Source organism: Cetorhinus maximus, chromosome 6, assembly GCF_964194155.1.
Source record: "Cetorhinus maximus chromosome 6, sCetMax3.hap1.1, whole genome shotgun sequence".
Classification (NCBI taxonomy): Eukaryota; Metazoa; Chordata; class Chondrichthyes; order Lamniformes; family Cetorhinidae; genus Cetorhinus; species Cetorhinus maximus.
In genome coordinates this window covers 1666066-1686157 of record NC_135884.1, presented here as the reverse complement: position 1 = coordinate 1686157, position 20092 = coordinate 1666066, and the positions used below count along the sequence as shown (strand labels likewise).

The 20092-nt window shown below is 50.5% G+C and overlaps 1 protein-coding gene across 1 annotated transcript in view; it reads left to right on the top strand.

Moving 5' to 3' along the window:
* Positions 1–19221, top strand: part of LOC144681471 (sodium- and chloride-dependent creatine transporter 1-like) — a 152313-nt gene extending 133092 nt beyond the window's left edge. The window contains exons 13-14 of the mRNA XM_078543083.1: positions 14239–14409; positions 17163–19221. Coding sequence (XP_078399209.1) covers positions 14239–14409; positions 17163–17294 — 303 coding nt within the window. The 3' untranslated portion in view covers positions 17295–19221. The remainder of the gene's footprint in view (positions 1–14238; positions 14410–17162) is intronic.
* The last annotated feature ends 871 nt before the right edge of the window (positions 19222–20092 follow it).

The window sequence follows — 20092 nt, the reverse complement described above, 5'->3', positions numbered from 1 at the left end:
CTCCACTCTCTCACAGGTAAACTCCGCTGTGCCCTTAATACAGCCACTCTGCTCCCTCACAGGTAAACTCCGCTGTGCTCGTTATACAGCCGCTCGGCTCCCTCACAGGTAAACTCCGCTGTGCTCTTTATACAGCCGCTCTGCTCCCTCACAGGTAAACTCCGCTGTGCTCTTTATACAGCCTCTCGGCTCCCTCACAGGTTAACTCCGCTCCGCTAATTATACAGCCGCTCGGCTCCCTCACAGGTAAACTCCGCTGTGCTCTTTGTACAGTCGCTCTGCTCCCTCATAGGTAAACTTCGCTCCTACCTTTATACAGCCGCACTGCACACTCACAGGTAAATTCCGCTCAACTCTTTGTACAGCCGCTCCGCTCCCTCACAGGTAAACTCCGCTGTGCTCTTTATACAGTCGCCCTTCCCTCACAGGCAAACCCCGCCCCACTCTTTGTACAGCCGCTCTAATCCCTCACAGGTAAACTCCACTCCACTAATTATACAGCTGCTCAGCTCCATCACAGGAAAACTCCGCTGTACCCTTTATACAGCCGCACTGCACACTCACAGGTAAATTCCGCTCCACTCTTTATACAGCTGCTCTGGTCCCTCACAGGCAAACTCCACACTGCTCTTTATATAGCCGCTCCGCTCCCTCACAGGTAAACTCCGCTGTGCCCTTTATACAGCCACTTCGCTCCCTCACAGGTAAACTCTGCTGTGCTCTTTATATAGCCGCTCCGCTCCCTCACAGGTAAACTCCGCTCTGCTAATTATACAGCTGATCTGCTCCATCACAGGTAAACTCCGCTGTGCTCTTTGTACAGTCGCTCTGCTCCCTCACAGATAAACTTTCCTCCGCTCCTTTTACAGTCGCTCTGCTCCCTCACAGGCGAACTCCACTCCGCTCTTTATACAGACACTCCGCTTCCTCACAGGTAAACTCTGCTGTGCCCTTTATACAGCCGCTCTGATCCCTCAGAGGCAAACCCCGCTCCACTAATTATACAGCTGCTCCGCTCCATCACAGGAAAACTCCGCTGTGCCCTTAATACAGCCACTCTGCTCCCTCACAGGTAAACTCCGCTGTGCTCTTTGTATAGTCGCTCTGCTCCCTCCCAGATAAACACAGCTCCGCTCCCTCACAGGTAAACTTCGCTCTGCTGTTTATACAGCCGCTCCGCTCCCTCACAGGTAAACTCCGCTGTTTATACAGCCGCTCTGCTCAATCACAGGTAAACTCCGCTGTGCCCTTTATACAGCCGCTCTGCCCCCTAAAGGGTAAACTCTGCTCCCGCTGTTTATACAGTCGCTCTGCTCCCTCACAGATAAACTTCGCTCCTACCTTTACACAGCCACTCCGCACCCTCACAGGCAAACTCCTCTCCGCTCTTTATACAGTCGCTCCACTCCCTCACAGGCAAACTCAGCTCCGCTCTTTATTCAGCTGCTCCACTCTCTCACAGGTAAACTCCGCTGTGCCCTTAATACAGCCGCTCTGCTCCCTCACAGGTAAACTCCGCTGTGCTCTTTATACAGCCGCTCTGCTCCCTCACAGGTATACTCCGCTGTGCTCTTTATACAGCCGCTCTGCTCCCTCACAGGTGAAATCCGCTCCACTCTTTATACAGCCGCTCCACTCCCTAATGGGTAAACTCCGCTCCGCTAATTATACAGCTGCCCTGCTCCATCACAGGTAAACTCCGCTGTGCTTTTTGTACAGTCGCTCTGCTCCCTCATAGGTAAACTTCGCTCCTACCTTCATACAGCCGCACTGCACACTCACAGGTAAATTCCGCTCCACTCTTTATACAGCTGCTCTTGTCCCTCACAGGCAAACTCCACACTGCTCTTTATACAGCCGCTCCACTCCCTCACAGGTAAACTCCGCTGTGCTCTTTATACAGCCGCTCTGCTCCCTCACAGTTAAACTCCGCTGTGCTCTTTATGCAGCCGCTTTGCTCCCTCACACTTTAACTCCGCTGTGCTCTTTATACAGCCGCTCTGCTCCCTCACAGGTAAACTCCGCTGTGCTCTTTATACAGCCGCTCCGCTCCCTCACAGGTAAACTCTGCTGTGCTCTTTATATAGCCGCTCTGCTCCCTCACAGGTGAAATCCGCTCCGCTCTTTATACAGCCTCTCCGCTCCCTCACAGGTAAACTCCGCTGTGCTTTTCATACAGCCACTCCGCTCCCTCACAGGTAAACTCCGCTGTGCTCTTCATACAGCTGCTCCACTCTCTCACAGGTAAACTCCGCTGTGCTCTTCATACAGCCACTCCGCTCCCTCACAGGTAAACTCCGCTCCGCTCTTTAAACAGCCGCTCCGCTCCCTCACAGGTAAACTCCGCTGTGCCCTTGATACAGCTGCTCTGCTCCCTCACAGGTAAACTCCGCTGTGCTCTTTATACAGCCGCTCCGCTCCCTCACAGGTAAACTCCGCTCCGCTAATTATACAGCTGATCTGCTGCATCACAGGTAAACTGCGCTGTGTTCTTTGTACAGTCGCTCTGCTCCCTCACAGATAAACTTTCCTCCGCTCCTTTTACAGTCGCTCTGCTCCCTTACAGGCAAACTCCACTCCGCTCTTTATGCAGACACTCCGCTTCCTTACAGGTAAACTCTGCTGTGCCCTTTGTACAGCCGCTCCGCTCCCTCAGAGGCAAACTCCGCTCCGCTAATTATACAGCTGATCTGCTCCATCACAGGTAAACTCCGCTGTGCCCTTAATACAGCCACTCTGCTCCCTCACAGGTAAACTCCGCTGTGCTCTTTATACAGCCGCTCTGCTCCCTCACAGGTAAACTCCGCTGTGATCTTTGTATAGTCGCTCTGCTCCCTCACAGATAAACACAGCTCCGCTCCCTCACAGGTAAACTTCGCTGCTACCTTTATACAGACGCACTGCACACTCACAGGTAAATTCCACTGCACTCTTTATACAGCCGCTCTGCTCCCTCACAGGTAAACTCCGCTCTGCTGTTTATACAGATGCTCCGCTCCTTCACAGGTAAACTCCGCTGTTTATACAGCCGCTCTGCTCAATCACAGGCAAACTCACCTCCGCTCTTTATTCAGCTGCTCCACTCTCTCACAGGTAAACTCCGCTGTGCCCTTAATACAGCCACTCTGCTCCCTCACAGGTAAACTCCGCTGTGCTCTTTATACAGCCGCTCTGCTCCCTCACAGGTAAACTCCGCTGTGCTCTTTATACAGCCGCTCGGCTCCCTCACAGGTTAACTCCGCTGTGCTCTTTATACAGCCGCTCCGCTCCCTCACAGGTAAACTCCGCTGTGCTCTTTATACAGCCGCTCTGCTCCCTCACAGGTGAAAACCGCTCCGCTCTTTATACAGCCGCTCCGCTCCCTAACAGGTAAACTCCGCTCCGCTAATTATACAGCTGCTCTGCTCCTTCACAGGTAAACTCCGCTGTGCTCTTTATACAGCCGCTCCGCCCCCTAAAGGGTAAACTCTGCTCCCGCTCTTTATACAGTCGCTCTGCTCCCTCACAGGCAAACTCAGCTCCGCTCTTTATTCAGCTGATCCACTCTCTCACAGGTAAACTCCGCTGTGCCCTTTATACAGCCACTTCGCTCCCTCACAGGTAAACTCCGCTGTGCTCTTTATACAGCCGCTCTGCTCCCTCACAGGTAAACTCCGCTGTGCTCTTTATACAGCCGTTCCGCTCCCTCACAGGTAAACTCAGCTCCGCTCTTTATATAGCCGCTCCGCTCCCTCACAGGTAAACTCCGCTCCGCTCTTTATACAGCTGCTCTGCTCCCTCACAGGTAAACTCCGCTGTGCTCTTTATACAGCCGCTCCGCTCCCTCACAGGTAAACTCTGCTCCGCTAATTATACAGCTCATCTGCTCCATCACAGGTAAAATCCGCTGTGCTCTTTGTACAGTCGCTCTGCTCCCTCACAGATAAACTTTCCTCCGCTCCTTTTACAGTCGCTCTGCTCCCTCACAGGCGAACTCCACTCCGCTCTTTATACAGCCGCTCCGCTCCCTCAGAGGCAAACTCCGCTCCGCTAATTATACAGCTGATCTGCTCCATCACAGGAAAACTCCGCTGTGCCCTTAATACAGCTACTCTGCTCCCTCACAGGTAAACTCCGCTGTGCTCTTTGTATAGTCGCTCTGCTCCCTCCCAGATAAACACAGCTCAGCTCCCTCACAGGTAAACTTCACTCCTATCTTTATACAGACGTACTGCACACTCACAGGTAAATTCTGCTCCACTCTTTTTACAGCCGTTCTGCTCCCTCACAGGTAAACTCCGCTCTGCTGTTTATACAGACGCTCCGCTCCCTCACAGGTAAACTCTGCTGTTTATACAGCCACTCTGCTCAATCACAGGTAAACTCCGCTGTACCCTTTATACAGCTGCTCCGCCCCCTAAAGGGTAAACTCTGCTCCCGCTCTTTATACAGTCGCTCTGCTCCCTCACAGATAAACTTCGCTCCTACCTTTATACAGCCGCTCCGCACCCTCACAGGCAAACTCCTCTCCGCTCTTTATACAGTCGCTCCACTCTCTCACAGGTAATCTCCGCTGTGCCCTTAATACAGCCACTCTGCTCCCTCATAGGTAAACTTCACTCCTACCTTTATACAGCCACACTGCACACTCACAGGTAAATTCCGCTCCACTCTTTATACAGCTGCTCTGGTCCCTCACAGGTAAACTCCGCTCTGCTGTTTATACAGCCGCTCTGCTCCCTCACAGGTAAACTCCGCATTGCTCTTTATACAGTCGCCTTTCCCTCACAGGCAAACCCCACCCCGCTCTTTATACAGCCGCTCCGCTCCCTCACAGGTAAACTCCGCTGTGCCCTTTATACAGCTGCTCTGCTCCCTCACAGGCAAACTCCGCTGTGCCCTTTATACAGCCGCTCCGCTCCCTCACAGGTAAACTCCACTCCACTCTTTATACAGCCACTGCGCTCCCTCACAGCTAAACTCCGCTCCGCTAATTATACAGCTGATCTGCTCCATCACAGGTAAACTCCACTGTGCTCGTTGTACAGTCGCTCTGCTCCCTCACAGATAAACTTTGCTCCGCTCTTTATACAGCTGCTCCGCTCAATCACAGGTAAACTCCGCTGTGCTATTTATACAGTCGCTCTGCAAACCCACAGGTAAACTCCGCTCCACTATTTACACAGCCGCTTTGCTCGCTCACAGGTAAACCCCGCTTTGCTTTTATACAGCTGGTCTCCTCCATCACAGGTAAACTCCGCTCCACTCTTTATACAGCCAGTCCACTCCCTCACAGGTAAACTCCCCTCCGCTAATTATACAGCTGCTCTGCTCCATCACAGGTAAACTCCGCTGTGCTCTTCGTACAGTCACTCTGCTCCGTCACAGATAAACTTCGCTCCGCTCCTTTTACAGTCGCTCTGCTCCCTCACAGGCGAACTCCATTCCGCTAAATATAGAGCTGCTCTGCTCCCTCACAGGTAAACTCCGCTGTGCTCTTTATACAGTCGCTCTGCATACCCACAGGTAAACTCCGCTGTGATCTTTATACAGTCACTCCACTCCCTCACAGGTAAACTCCGCTCCGCTCTTTATACAGCCGCTCCGCTCCCTCACAGGTAAACTCCGCGGTGCTCTTTATACAGTCACTCTGCACACCCACAGGTAAACTACGCTGTGATCTTTATACAGCTGCTCCGCTCCCTCACAGGTAAACTCCGCTCCGCCCTTTAAACAGCCGCTCCGCTCCCTCACAGGTAAACTCCGCTGTGCCCTTAAAACAGCTGCTCTGCTCCCTCACAGGTAAACTACGCTGTGCTCTTTATACAGCCGCTCTGCTCCCTCACAGGTAAACTACGCTGTGATCTTTATACAGCCGCTCCGCTCCCTCACAGGTAAACTCCGCTCCGCTCTTTATACAGCCACTCCGCTCCCTCACAGGTAAACTCCGCTCCGCTATTTATACAGCTGCTCTGCTCCATCACAGGTAAACTCTGCTGTGCTCTTTATACAGTCGCTCTGCACACCCACAGGTAAACTCCGCTCCACTATTTACACAGCCGCTTTGCTTGCTCACAGGTAAATTCAGCTGTGCTCTTTATATAGCTTCTCTCCTCCCTCACAGGTAAACTCCACTCCTGCAATTTATACAGCCGCACTGCACCCTCACAGGTAAACTCCGCTCCGCTCCTTATACAGCAGCTCTGCTCCCTAACGGGAAAACTCCGCTCCGCGAATTATACAACTGCTCTGCTCCATCACAGGTCAACTCCGCTCTGCTGTTTGTACAGTCGCCCTGCTCCCTCACAGATAAACTTCGCTCCTACCTTTATACAGCCGCAAAGCACACTCACAGGTAAATTCCGCTCCACTCTTTTTACAACCGCTCCACTCCCTCACAGGTAAACGCCGCACTGCTCTTTATACAGTCGCTCTGCTCCCTCACAGGTAATCTCCGCACTGCTCTTTATACAGTCGCTTTGTTCCCTCACAGGTAAACTCCGCACTGCTCTTTATACAGCTGCTCTGTTCCCTCACAGGGAAACTCCGCTCGTTATACAGTCGCTCTGCTCCCTCACAGGTAATCTCCGCTCTGCTCTTAAAACAGCCGCTCTGCTCCCTCACAGGCAAACTCCGCTCTGCTCCCTCACAGGTAAACTCCGCTCTGATCCATGACAGGTAAACTCCGCTGTGCCCTTTATACAGCTGCTCCACTCCCTCACAGGCAAACTCCGCTCTGATCCATGACAGGTAAACTCCGCTGTGCTCTTTGTCCAGTCGCTCTGCACACTCACAGGTAAACTCCGCTGTGCCCTTTATACAGCTGGTTTGCTCCCTCACAGGTAAACTCTGCTGTGCTCTTTGTACAGTCGCTCTGCTCCCTCACAGATAAACTTCGCTCCTACCTTTATACAGCCGCACTGCACACTCACAGGTAAATTCTGCTCCACTCTTTTTACAGCCGCTCCCTCAAAGGTAAACTCCACTCCTGTAATTTGTACAGCCGCACTGCACCCTCACAGGTAAACTCCGCTCCGCTCCTTATACAGTCGCTCCGCTCCCTCACAGGTAAAATCCATTCTGCTCCCTCACAGATAAACTCTGCTCCGCACATTCTATAGCTGCTCCGCTACCTCACAGGTAAACTCCACTCTGCTCCCTCACAGGTAAACTCCACTCTGCTCCCTTACAAGTAAACTCCGCTGTGCCATTTATACAGCCGCTCCGCTCCCTCACAGGTAAACTCTGCTCGGCTCTTTATACAGTCGCTCTGCTCCATCACAGGTAAACTCCACTCCGCTCTTTATACATCTGCTCTGCTCCCTCACGGGTAAACTCCGCTCCGCTCTTTATACAGTCGCTCTCTCCATCACAGGTAAACTCCACTCCGCTCTTTATACATCTGCTCTGCTCCCTCACAAGTAAACTCCGTTCCTACCTCTTTACAGCCGCTCTGCTCCATCACAGGCAAACTCCACTCCTCTCTTTATACAGCAGCTCCACTCCCTCACAGGCAAACTCCACTCCGCTCTTTATACAGCCGCTCCGCTCCCTCACAGGTAAACTCCGCTGTGCTCTTTATACAGCCGCTCTGCTCCCTCACAGGTAAACTCCCCTGTGCTCTTTATACAGCAGCTCTGCTCCCTATCGGGAAAACTCCGCTCCGCGAATTATACAACTGCTCTGCTCCATCACAGGTCAACTCCGCTCTGCTGTTTGTACAGTCGCCCTGCTCCCTCACAGATAAACTTCGCTCCTACCTTTATACAGCCGCAATGCACACTCACAGGTAAATTCGGCACCAGTCTTTTTACAGCCGCTCCGCTCCCTCACAGGTAAACGCCGCTCTGCCCTTTATACAGCTGGTTTGCTCCCTCACAGGTAAACTCTGCTGTGCTCTTTGTACAGTCGCTCTGCTCCATCACAGATAAACTTCGCTCCTACCTTTATACAGCCGCACTGCACACTCACAGGTAAATTCTGCTCCACTCTTTTTACAGCCGCTCCACTCCCTCACAGGTAAACTCCACTCCTGTAATTTGTACAGCCGCACTGCACCCTCACAGGTAAACTCTGCTCCGCTCCTTATACAGTCGCGCTGCTCCCTCACAGGTGAACTCCACTCCACTCTTTATACAGCCACTCCGGTCCCTCACATATAAACTCCGCACTGCTCTTTATACAGCCGCTCCACTCCCTCACAGGCAAACTCCGCTCCGCTAATTATACAGCTGCTCCGTTCCCTCACAGGTAAAGTCCGTTCCGCTCCCTCACAGGTAAACTCCACTCTGCTCCCTCACAGGTAAACTCCACTCTGCTCCCTTACAAGTAAACTCCGCTGTGCCATTTATACAGCCGCTCCGCTCCCTCACAGGTAAACTCCACTCCATTATTTATACAGTCACTCTGCTCCCTGTCAGATAAACTCCGCTCTGCTCTTTATACAGCTGCTCCGCTCTCTCACAGGTAAACTCTGCTCCGGTCTTGATACAGCCGCTCCACACCCTCACAGGTAAACTCACTTCCGCTCCTTATACATCTGCTTGCTCTCTCACAACTAAACTCCTGCTATTTATACAGCCACTCGGCTCCCTCACAGGTAAACTCCGCTCCGCTCTTTATACAGCCGCTCCGTTCCCTCACAGGTAAACTCCGCTCCGCTCTTTATACAGTCTCTCCGCTCTCTCACAGGTAAACTCTGCTCCGCTTTTTATACAGTTGCTCTGCTCCCTTACTGGTAAATTCCAGTCCTCTCTTTTTCTAGCCGCTCCACTCCCTCATAGGTAAACTCCGGTCCACTCTTTATACAGTCACTCTGCTCCCTCACAGGTGAATTCCACTCTGCTCTTCATACAACCACTCTGCTCTCTCACAGGTAAACTCCGCACTGCTCTTTATACAGCCGCTCCGCTCTCTCACAGATAAACTCTGCTCCGCTCTTTATACAGTCGCTCTACTCCCTCACAGGCAAATTCCGCTCCGGTCTTTATACACCCGCTCCACTCCCTTACAGGTAAACTCAGCTGCTGCTCCTTATGCATCTGCTTGCTCCCTCACAACTAAACTCCCGCTATTTATACAGCTGCTCCGCTCCCTCACAGGTAAACTCCGCTCCGCTCCCTCACAGGTAAACTCCGCTCCGTTCTTTATACAGCCGCTCCGCTCCCTTACAGGTGAACTCCACTCTGCTCTTTATACAGTCGCTCTGCTCCTCAAGAGGTAAACTCCGCTCCTCTTTTCATACAACCACTCCGCTCCCTCACAGGTAAACTCCGGTCCAATCTTTATACAGCCGCTCTGCTCCCTCACAGGTAAACTCCGGTCCAATCTTTATACAGCCGCTCCGCTCCCTCACAGGTAAACTCCGCACTGCTCTTTATACAGCCGCTCCGCTCCCTCACAGGTAAACTCCGCACTGCTCTTTATACAGACGCTCCACTCCCTCACAGGTAAACTCTGCTCCGCTTTTTATACAGCCGCTCTGCTCCCTCACAGGTAAACTCAGCTCCCGCTCTTTATACAGCCGCTCCCTCCCTCACAGGTAAACTCAGCTCCCGCTCTTTATACAGTCGCTCCGCTCCCTCACAGGTAAACTCCACTCCGCTCTTTATACAGCCGCTCCTCTCCCTAACGGGTAACCTCCGCTCCGCTAATTATACAGCTACTCTGCTCCAGCACAGGTAAACTGCGCTGTGCTCTTTGTACAGTCGCTCTGCTCTCTCACAGATAAACTTCGCTCCTACCTTTATACAGCCGCATTGCACACTCACAGGTAAATTCCGCTCCACTCTTTTTACAGCCGCTCCGCTCCCTCACAGGTAAACTCCACTCTTGCAATTTGTACAGCCGCACTGCACCCTCACAGGTAAACTCCAGTCCGCTCTTTATACAGTCTTTCTGCTCCATCACAGGTGAACTCCACTCTGCTCTTTATACAGTCGCTCCGCTCACTAACTGGTAAACTCCGCTCCGCTAATTATACAGTCGCTCTGCTCTCTCACAGGTAAACTCCGTTCCTACCTATATACAGCCGCTCTGCTCCATCACAGGTAAACTCTGCTCCGCTCTTTATACAGCCGCACTGCACACTCACGGTAAATTCCGGTCTGCTCTTTATATAGCCGCCAAACTCCCTCATTGTTAAACTCCGCACAGCTAATTATACAGCCGCCCTTCCCTCACAGGCGAACTCCACTCCGCTCTTTATACAGTCGCTCTGCTCCCTCACAGGTAAACTCCGCTCCGCTCTTTATATACCCGCTCCGTGCAATTCGACCAGTTTGCGATTGTCCGCTCCGCCTGTCAGTGACGGGGCCACGTTTCCCACTGCCTCACATCAGGAACCTAATTTCAATTCTCCAGCATCTCATTATAAGCCCTGCTCACCGGAATCATCCCCACCCCCTCACACTGCATCATCCGGACACATCAGCCTGATCCCACACTGACGTCTTTCACAACCCATCATAACCGACGTGCACCTGGTGAGCTGCCCTTCACTCGGGACTTCCAGGTTTGTTTGTCTATCCTGCTTCGGACAGCACTCGGGGTCTCAGCCCCAGGATTCTCAGGCAGCACCACATCACTGTTAGGGGGGCTCACGGGCAGGTCTCTACCCACCAGACCAGCTGTAAGGTGGGGGGGGCTTTTCAACAGCTGCATGGCTGGGGTTTGGGCAAGCGGGAGAAGTGGCCTCAGACAAGGGAAGAGGCTGCAGGGCGAGGGCTGTACTGGGGAAGGAGGGTATCCCAGGGTGTGTGTGGGGGGCACATGTTGATCTGTGCAAGTGGCCTCAAGATGGTGAGGGCTGAGGAGGCAGCCTCCAGAGGAGATGAGGCCAGATGGAGATGTGAGGGTGTGTGTGAGTGAGTGAGTGGTGATGTTGAGCTGGCAGTGAGTGAGATGCCAGTGAGTGTGTGATGGGTGTGTGTGTGTGATGGGTGTGTGAGTGTGTGATGGGTGTGTGAGTGTGTGATGGGTGTGTGTGTGTGATGGGTGTGTGTGTGTGATGGGTGTGTGTGTGTGATGGGTGTGTGAGTGTGTGATGGGTGTGTGTGTGTGATGGGTGTGTGTGTGTGATGGGTGTGTGTGTGTGATGGGTGTGTGTGTGTGATGGGTGTGTGTGTGTGATGGGTGTGTGAGTGTGTGATGGGTGTGTGAGTGTGTGATGGGTGTGTGAGTGTGTGATGGGTGTGTGAGTGTGTGATGGGTGTGTGAGTGTGTGATGGGTGTGTGTGTGTGATGGGTGTGTGAGTGTGTGATGGGTGTGTGAGTGTGTGATGGGTGTGTGTGTGTGATGGGTGTGTGTGTGTGATGGGTGTGTGAGTGTGTGATGGGTGTGTGAGTGTGTGATGGGTGTGTGAGTGTGTGATGGGTGTGTGTGTGTGTGATGGGTGTGTGAGTGTGTGATGGGTGTGTGTGTGTGTGATGGGTGTGTGAGTGTGTGATGGGTGTGTGTGTGTGATGGGTGTGTGTGTGTGATGGGTGTGAGTGTGTGATGGGTGTGTGAGTGTGTGATGGGTGTGTGTGTGTGATGGGTGTGTGTGTGTGTGATGGGTGTGTGAGTGTGTGATGGGTGTGTGAGTGTGTGATGGGTGTGTGAGTGTGTGATGGGTGTGTGAGTGTGTGATGGGTGTGTGAGTGTGTGATGGGTGTGTGAGTGTGTGATGGGTGTGAGTGTGTGATGGGTGTGAGTGTGTGATGGGTGTGTGAGTGTGTGATGGGTGTGTGAGTGTGTGATGGGTGTGTGAGTGTGTGATGGGTGTGTGAGTGTGTGATGGGTGTGTGAGTGTGTGATGGGTGTGTGAGTGTGTGATGGGTGTGTGTGTGTGTGATGGGTGTGTGAGTGTGTGATGGGTGTGTGAGTGTGTGATGGGTGTGTGTGTGTGTGATGGGTGTGTGTGTGTGTGATGGGTGTGTGTGTGTGTGATGGGTGTGTGTGTGTGTGATGGGTGTGTGAGTGTGTGATGGGTGTGTGAGTGTGTGATGGGTGTGTGAGTGTGTGATGGGTGTGTGAGTGTGTGATGGGTGTGTGAGTGTGTGATGGGTGTGTGAGTGTGTGATGGGTGTGTGAGTGTGTGATGGGTGTGTGAGTGTGTGATGGGTGTGTGAGTGTGTGATGGGTGTGTGAGTGTGTGATGGGTGTGTGAGTGTGTGATGGGTGTGTGAGTGTGTGATGGGTGTGTGAGTGTGTGATGGGTGTGTGTGTGTGTGATGGGTGTGTGAGTGTGTGATGGGTGTGTGAGTGTGTGATGGGTGTGTGAGTGTGTGATGGGTGTGTGAGTGTGTGATGGGTGTGTGAGTGTGTGATGGGTGTGTGAGTGTGTGATGGGTGTGTGAGTGTGTGATGGGTGTGTGAGTGTGTGATGGGTGTGTGAGTGTGTGATGGGTGTGTGAGTGTGTGATGGGTGTGTGAGTGTGTGATGGGTGTGTGGGTGTGTGAGTGTGTGATGGGTGTGTGAGTGTGTGATGGGTGTGTGAGTGTGTGATGGGTGTGTGTGTGTGTGATGGGTGTGTGTGTGTGATGGGTGTGTGTGTGTGATGGGTGTGTGTGTGTGTGATGGGTGTGTGTGTGTGTGATGGGTGTGTGAGTGTGTGATGGGTGTGTGAGTGTGTGATGGGTGTGTGAGTGTGTGATGGGTGTGTGAGTGTGTGATGGGTGTGTGAGTGTGTGATGGGTGTGTGAGTGTGTGATGGGTGTGTGAGTGTGTGATGGGTGTGTGAGTGTGTGATGGGTGTGTGAGTGTGTGATGGGTGTGTGAGTGTGTGATGGGTGTGTGAGTGTGTGATGGGTGTGTGAGTGTGTGATGGGTGTGTGAGTGTGATGGGTGTGTGAGTGTGTGATGGGTGTGTGAGTGTGTGATGGGTGTGTGAGTGTGTGATGGGTGTGTGAGTGTGTGATGGGTGTGTGAGTGTGTGATGGGTGTGTGAGTGTGTGATGGGTGTGTGAGTGTGTGATGGGTGTGTGAGTGTGTGATGGGTGTGTGAGTGTGTGATGGGTGTGTGTGTGTGTGATGGGTGTGTGTGTGTGTGATGGGTGTGTGAGTGTGTGATGGGTGTGTGAGTGTGTGATGGGTGTGTGAGTGTGTGATGGGTGTGTGAGTGTGTGATGGGTGTGTGAGTGTGTGATGGGTGTGTGAGTGTGTGATGGGTGTGTGAGTGTGTGATGGGTGTGTGAGTGTGTGATGGGTGTGTGAGTGTGTGATGGGTGTGTGAGTGTGTGATGGGTGTGTGAGTGTGTGATGGGTGTGTGAGTGTGTGAGTTTAGAGGATGAGATGGTTGCCTTACCCTGGCGATATGGATGAGATCATTCATCCTCTTTCTGCACTGGATGGCCAACCTCTTCTGTGCAGCATTGGCACTGACCACCACTGCCATTGCCTCCCAAGCCGGAGTGGAGAGATTGCTGGACCTCCAGCAGCCAGAGTGGGGGTGGGGGATATCGCAGTGGTTTCCACAGTATCCAGAGGTGTCCCAGGAAGGTATCACTGAATCCGGGTCTGCGTCCGGGGCTCTGCCTTCACCGGTGTCCTCCTGGGCTGAACCGTTGAGAAGTGTGTGCACGGCTGCAGTTTAAGTATGTCTCTCTGTATGAGGAAGCACGGAGGTAATGGCTTGGCGGGAAAATCAGAGGGTCACCCACCAGGGAGATGACGTGATTGCTGTGTCTGGATAATTACTGAGGCGGGAATGGGATGATTTCGTGCTTTGCAGCCGCAGCTAAAGTGACTTTTTCCCCGCCCGCTCCCACATTTTGTACAAACCTGGGATGATTCCAGCCTTTGAATCTTCTCTATCCAGGCTGCTCCCTCAATCTCTCACACAAAGATTGTTAAGTGCAAATAAACAGTCAGCAAAATAACTCGCAATACACGGGGTGTGCTGCTTTGGCTGCAGATCGTGGGTTCCAGCCTCACACCAGAGTCTGAGTCCAATACCTAACATTATCTCTCCGTGCAGGACTGAGAGAGTGCTGCTCAGACAGAGGCACTGCCCTCCAGCTGAGATGCTGCCCACAGCCCTGTCTACTTCTCAAGCATGAACTGAAAAATGCAATATTAACGAGCTGAGAGGTTCCTCAACCAATGCCACTGAAAGCAGATTGCCTGGCTATCCATTTGCTGTTTGTGGGATCTTGCTGTGCATACACTGGCTGTTAGGTTAGCTCACACAATGGCGGAGACTGCACTTTGATCCATCCTGAGTGAGTTGTATATGAAGCTGTGAAGTTATGGCTGATATTTTGCTCCTTATTTCAGGGGATCTTCCTCTTTCATGTTGTAAATTACAAACCATTGACTTACAACAAAACCTACGTGTACCCATGGTGGGGCGAGACGATTGGCTGGATCCTGGCCATTGCTTCAATGGTCTGCATCCCCCTCACTGTGGTTATTAAAATGCTCGGTGCTGAGGGATCACTGCAACAGGTCAGTGCCTCTGTGATTCTTCCCAGTTCCTGTTCAACAACGATAATGAGTCAGATTGGGAGATGGGAGTGAAATCCTCTCTCTCTCTCTCACTCTCTCGCTCTTTCTCTTCCCCTCTCTCTCCCTCTCCCTTGCTTTACTCCTCAGCGTGGTGCGGGATGGTAGTTAACCTGTCACAGGCGATAGGATGTCTGACCTGATTGTTCATCTGAATTTTCACATCCAGCGGAGACTGGTGGCCAATTCCTCCCTGACAGGCTATTCCTGTTTCCGGTTAGAACAGGAATTTTAACACTCCATGTACCTGGGGATGTGGGAGGGGATTGAATGGGTGGATAGAGTCAGTGATAGGGGAGAGTGTACATGGGGATGTGGGAGGGGAGTGAATGGGTGGGTAGAGTCAGTGATAGGGGAGAGTGTACATGGGGCTGTGAGAGGGGAGTGAATGGGTGAGTAGAGTCAGTGATAGGGGAGAGTGTACATGGGGATGTGGGAGGGGGGTGAATGGGTGGGTAGAGTCAGTGGTAGGGGAGAGTACATGGGGATGTGGGAGGGGAGTGAATGGGTGGGTAGAGTCAGTGATAGGGGAGAGTGTACATGGGGATGTGTGAGGGGAGTGAATGGGTGAGTAGAGTCAGTGATAGGGGAGAGTGTACATGGGGCTGTGAGAGGGGAGTGAATGGGTGAGTAGAGTCAGTGATAGGGGAGAGTGTACATGGGGCTGTGAGAGGGGAGTGAATGGGTGAGTAGAGTCAGTGATAGGGGAGAGTGTACATGGGGATGTGGGATGTGGTACTCACCTCCTCTCAGTTAAGTTGCTTTCTTACGGTAAATGTATAGTTCAGGTGATATATTTTCTGGTGACCAGATTCAAACCACCGTTTATTTATTTGTCGTTTTATTTTTTGGAAATTATTATAATGTCAAGATGCCATTAAAATGAGATTGTTTCCCCTGGGGAAGGTGTCGGTGAGTCTAACTGAAACTCCAGAGAGTTGACTCTGTGCAAGGTCGGGAGATGTACACACCCAGCTTCCATCACACATCAGCTGATCTCTGAGATGATATTATTTGCGGTTTTAGAATTGGCCTCAGGACCCTCTGGCGTGGAAATGGGAAGATCAGCCATGGTCACTGCCCCTGACTATTATGCAGCAACTCCTGTTGTTTAACTATTCCCTTCTCCTAATCCATCCTTTGGAAACCTGGTATCATCACAATCGAATAAACAAACAGGTCCAGCCTCAAACAATCACGGGCTTGGGGATGGGGTACTGAAGGGTTGTCACAGTCTTTGGAACTGAACCCAGGGAGTGTCAGCACCTCCTGTAGTGGGGGGACGAACAGTAAAAAGAATGAAGAGATTCCCAATGATAAGGACGTGGGAGCCAAAAGCCGGGTTTCAAATTTGTCGATGACACCAAATTAGGGTTTAGTTAATACTGAGGAAGTCTGCATCGAAATGCATGAAGACATTAATATACTTGCAGAATGGGTGTGTAATAGGCAAATAAAATTCAATATAGACGAGTAAGAGGTGGTGCATTTTGATAAGAGGAATTAGCAAACTGTGGACATACAAATTGAAAAGCAGGGAAATTATGTTTAATTTGTATCAAAGCTTGGTTAGATAACTGAGAACAGCTCCAGTCTCAATATTATAAAAAGGATATAGAGGCATTGGAGAAGGTGCAAAAATGGTTGAGAAGGATGATACCAGAACTGAGAGGTTACAGCGATCAGGAAACATTAAACAGGCTGGGGCTCCTTTCTCTAGAAAAAACAGAAGGCTAAAGGGTGATTCAATAAAGATATTCAAAAGCAGGGGTTTCGATAGGGTAGATGTAGAGAAGATATTTCTACTTATGAGTGAGTCCAGAACTAGGAGCCATAAATTATAAAACAGTCATGAATAAATCCACTAAGGAGCTCAGGAGAAATTATTTACCCAGAGAGTGTTGAGAATGTGGAACTCACTCCCAGAGGGAGTGATTGAGGTGAATAGCGTTGTTGTCTAATGGGTCTGTATGACTCTTCTTCACTATGTACTGAGTGGTGTAGACGACTATGGTGTTCCAAATTGTCCAGTCATAGTAACAGTGGATGACCTCATTGTTGGAGCTCTGCTTCAGCCACTGTTTAAGGTCCATGTGCAGTTCATGGGCATCCATACCAAGCCAGGAGTTAACACAAATGGTGCCAACCCCATTCATGCTGTTGTCTTGATAAGAATAGTTTGTTCCGATCATATATAACCAGGGAATAGGGAACCATGAGCTGGTTTTCCATTGCCTTCCTCACATGTGTTTGAAGGGATCACAAGCCCTCACCTCGGAGGACTCTCCACCTGGCACCAGCCAGCCCTTGCCCTCTGAGATTGTAGCTCCTCCATCTTCACCGCTGTGGAACCCATCGGATCCACCGCTGACCGTCACTAGTAACCCTGAGCATGAGAACCTTCCAGGTACAACCAGCCAAGACCTGGGGCCCGCGAAAGGGCAGGATGGACCACACCCTGGGGGTCATTCTGATACCCCTGATACCTCAATAGTTTTGATGCATTTCAGAGAAAACTGGATAAACACCTGATGGAGAAAGGAATAGAAGGACATGCTGATTGGGGTGATGTGAAGAGGGGATTGGAGGAGGAGCATTAACACCGAGTGGCCTGTCTCTGTGCTGTGGATTCAATGTAATTTGATGAGTGATGTACAAAAGGGCACAGTCCTGACAGTCTGACTGTTTGTTCACAGCGATGGCGGCACCTGACTACGCCTGTATGGGGATCACACCACCTGCAGTATATGGCAACAGAGGCATCCTCAAAATTCCTGCCGACAGAGGGTCAGAGCCAGGGACACAAGGAGAAGGAGACTGCCATTTAGCTACGCTGCCGAGTGCTATTAATCCTATAACCTTCAACCCTGGATACCTTTGCAGCTCTGCCAAGTCCTGCATGTGATTTTGACATATCATCTGTTCCCATTCAGATTTTACATGCAAATTCTGAAGTGTTTTGTACAGAACGTGGCTGTGAATGTAGATGTAGCAATTCTGTCTATTTTTTCAGACATAGTTGGCTTTGTAAATGCGCACAGGCTAGAAAATTGCACTCATGACCAGTGACTTCATCAGATATTAGACATTTAGGCTAAAACTCTCAATAATGAATACCATTGGATAGCTCTGTAGGCTAAGCTGATCTAAACAATCTTTTTCCTTCGTGTTGGTCTGAACTGGGTGAAGAGCAAAGTATGAAGGTGACACCAATCAGCCCCAAGACAGGTGATGCTCCAGCCATCTTAGGAGGCCCTCAGGGTATAAAGGAGATAGCCAGGACAAGGCTTCCAGGTGCATCGGTGAGGCAGCTCAGAGAACAGAGGGTCAGGGTGCAAAGGGCAAGTTGATGACTGTAGCCTGAAAGGGTTTCTTTACATAAAGGGCGAGTACCAGCTGCAATAGGTTGGCAGGAAGAGGGTTGGTGCAACAGGAAGTAATGAGGAGAGGGTGTCACAGAATTGTGACAGGGCAGAAGGAGGCCATTCAGCCCATCATATCTGCACCGGCTCTTGTTCTAGTTGCGCTCCCCTGCCTTGTCCCCGTAACCCTGCACACTCATCCTTTTTCAGATAATGAATAATGATAGGGTTAATGTTCTGCTTAGTGAGACTAGATGGAAGAAAGATTAGATTGTGATCTTGTGACTTGCTGATTGACTTGTGAATATCTTCAATCCAGTTTTCCACCGAGATTGGTAATATCTACGATGCTGAATGTAGCATTTAATTCTATCACTTGTAGACTTGCCTCAATGCTTGGTTAGTTTGTGTGAATGGAGAGCGGTGTTGCAGAATGTGCCCTCTCTATAAGCAGTATTACATCACAGCTCCAAACACCAACTCTATTGATTTGGACTCAACCTGGCAGAGTTTGAAAAAAATGTACATTTCTAGAACACCTTTCGGAACCTTGAGACATTCCAAAGAGCTTCATAGTCAATGAAGTATTTCCAAAGTGTGTCACTGTTGTTAGGAAAGACAACACCAGTTTGCACCCAGCAAACTCACACGAACAGTGGGGCATTACAATGTCCAGAAAAGATGGTTTGTGTTAGCTAAGGGATAAATATTGGCTAGTACAACCCCTTGCTCTTCTCTGAAGTGCTAAAAGATCTATTACATCTGCCTGACAGGTTATTGTGTCAGCCTAGATTATGGACTCAAGTCTCTGGAGTGGGACTTGAACCCACAACCTTCTGACTCAAAGCTGAGAGTATTATCCACAAAGCCAGACCTTGCTGCAATCACTCTTGACCCATAGTCTGCCTTGAAAATAGAGTCTTTTATTATTGATCAGTTTACCTGTCAGGAAATGGAGCCAAATCTCTCGCCAATGACTCAAACTCTCCCTCACTCTGTCAGACAGGCAGTCAAAGAGTGTACAGTTTCTGTAGCATTGGTTTCCTGAAAGAGATAAAGGCAACAGTGGTTGGATCACTGCCTCTCATGTGCCAAAATTCCACATGACCTCAATTGGTAAATGAAAGGTGTCCTAATGGAGCCGCGAGGGATTGTACCAGAACATCAGCTTTGTGGAGGGAACAAACAGGAGTGATTTTCACACATGGATCAGACTGATAATCATCTTCTCAATCAGAAGTGGATATTTTGCGATGTAATGTTGTAATGATTCTTACTGTGTATGATAAGCTAGAAGGCTAACACTCCTTTCATTTTCACATGTCTGCAGGTCATCAACTGAACAAAACAAATTTGCTGCAGCTTATACAATGCAATAAATTTTAGAACATTGGTGTGAATTTGTTTTTTTGTCTCAGGATTTGCATGTCATAGTTTGGTTAACATTTATTGCCCATCCCTAGTTGCCCTTGAGAAGGTGGTGGGAGTGAGCTGCCTTCTTGAACCGCTGCAGTCCATGTGATGTAGGTACACCCACAGTGCTGTTAGGGAGGGAGTTCCAGGATTTTGACCCAGTGACAGTGAAGGAACGGCGATATATTTCCAAGTCAGGATGGCGAGTGGCTCGGAGGGGCACCACAAAGGGGGAGTTGTTGTTCATCGCAATAGAAGTTGCAAGGAAGTCAAGCAAGAGTTCATAGTTCATAGAACACAGAAGGAGGCCATTTGACCCATCATACCTGTGCCAGCTCTTTAAAAGGGCTATTCAATTAGTCTCAGCCCCACATCCCTGCAAATTTCTCCTTTTCAAGTATTTCTCCAATTTCCTTTAACAGTTCCTATTGAATCTGCTTCCACCGCCCTCTCAGGCAGCGCCTTCCAGATCACAACAACTCGCTGTGTAAAAACCACTCCTCACCCTCATCTCCCTCTCTGGTTCTTTTACCGATTCTCTTCAATCCATGGTCAAAATAAAATACTGCAGATTCTGGAGATCTGAAATAAAAACAGAAAATGCTGGAAAAACTCAGCAGGTCTGACAGCGTCTGTGGAGAGAGAAAGAGACAGAGTTAACATTTCGAGTCCGTATGACTCTTCCTCAGAGGTTGTGACAGCCATCACTGTCTGTACAAGGACTGAATGGAGCTATTGAAACCTGCTGGTGGGTCAATATTAGATGTGATGTGTGATGTTTCTCTGTTGGAAAACATACACGGGAAGACCCTGATTTGCTGTGAGATTAAAGGAAGCTCTTTGCCATTGCC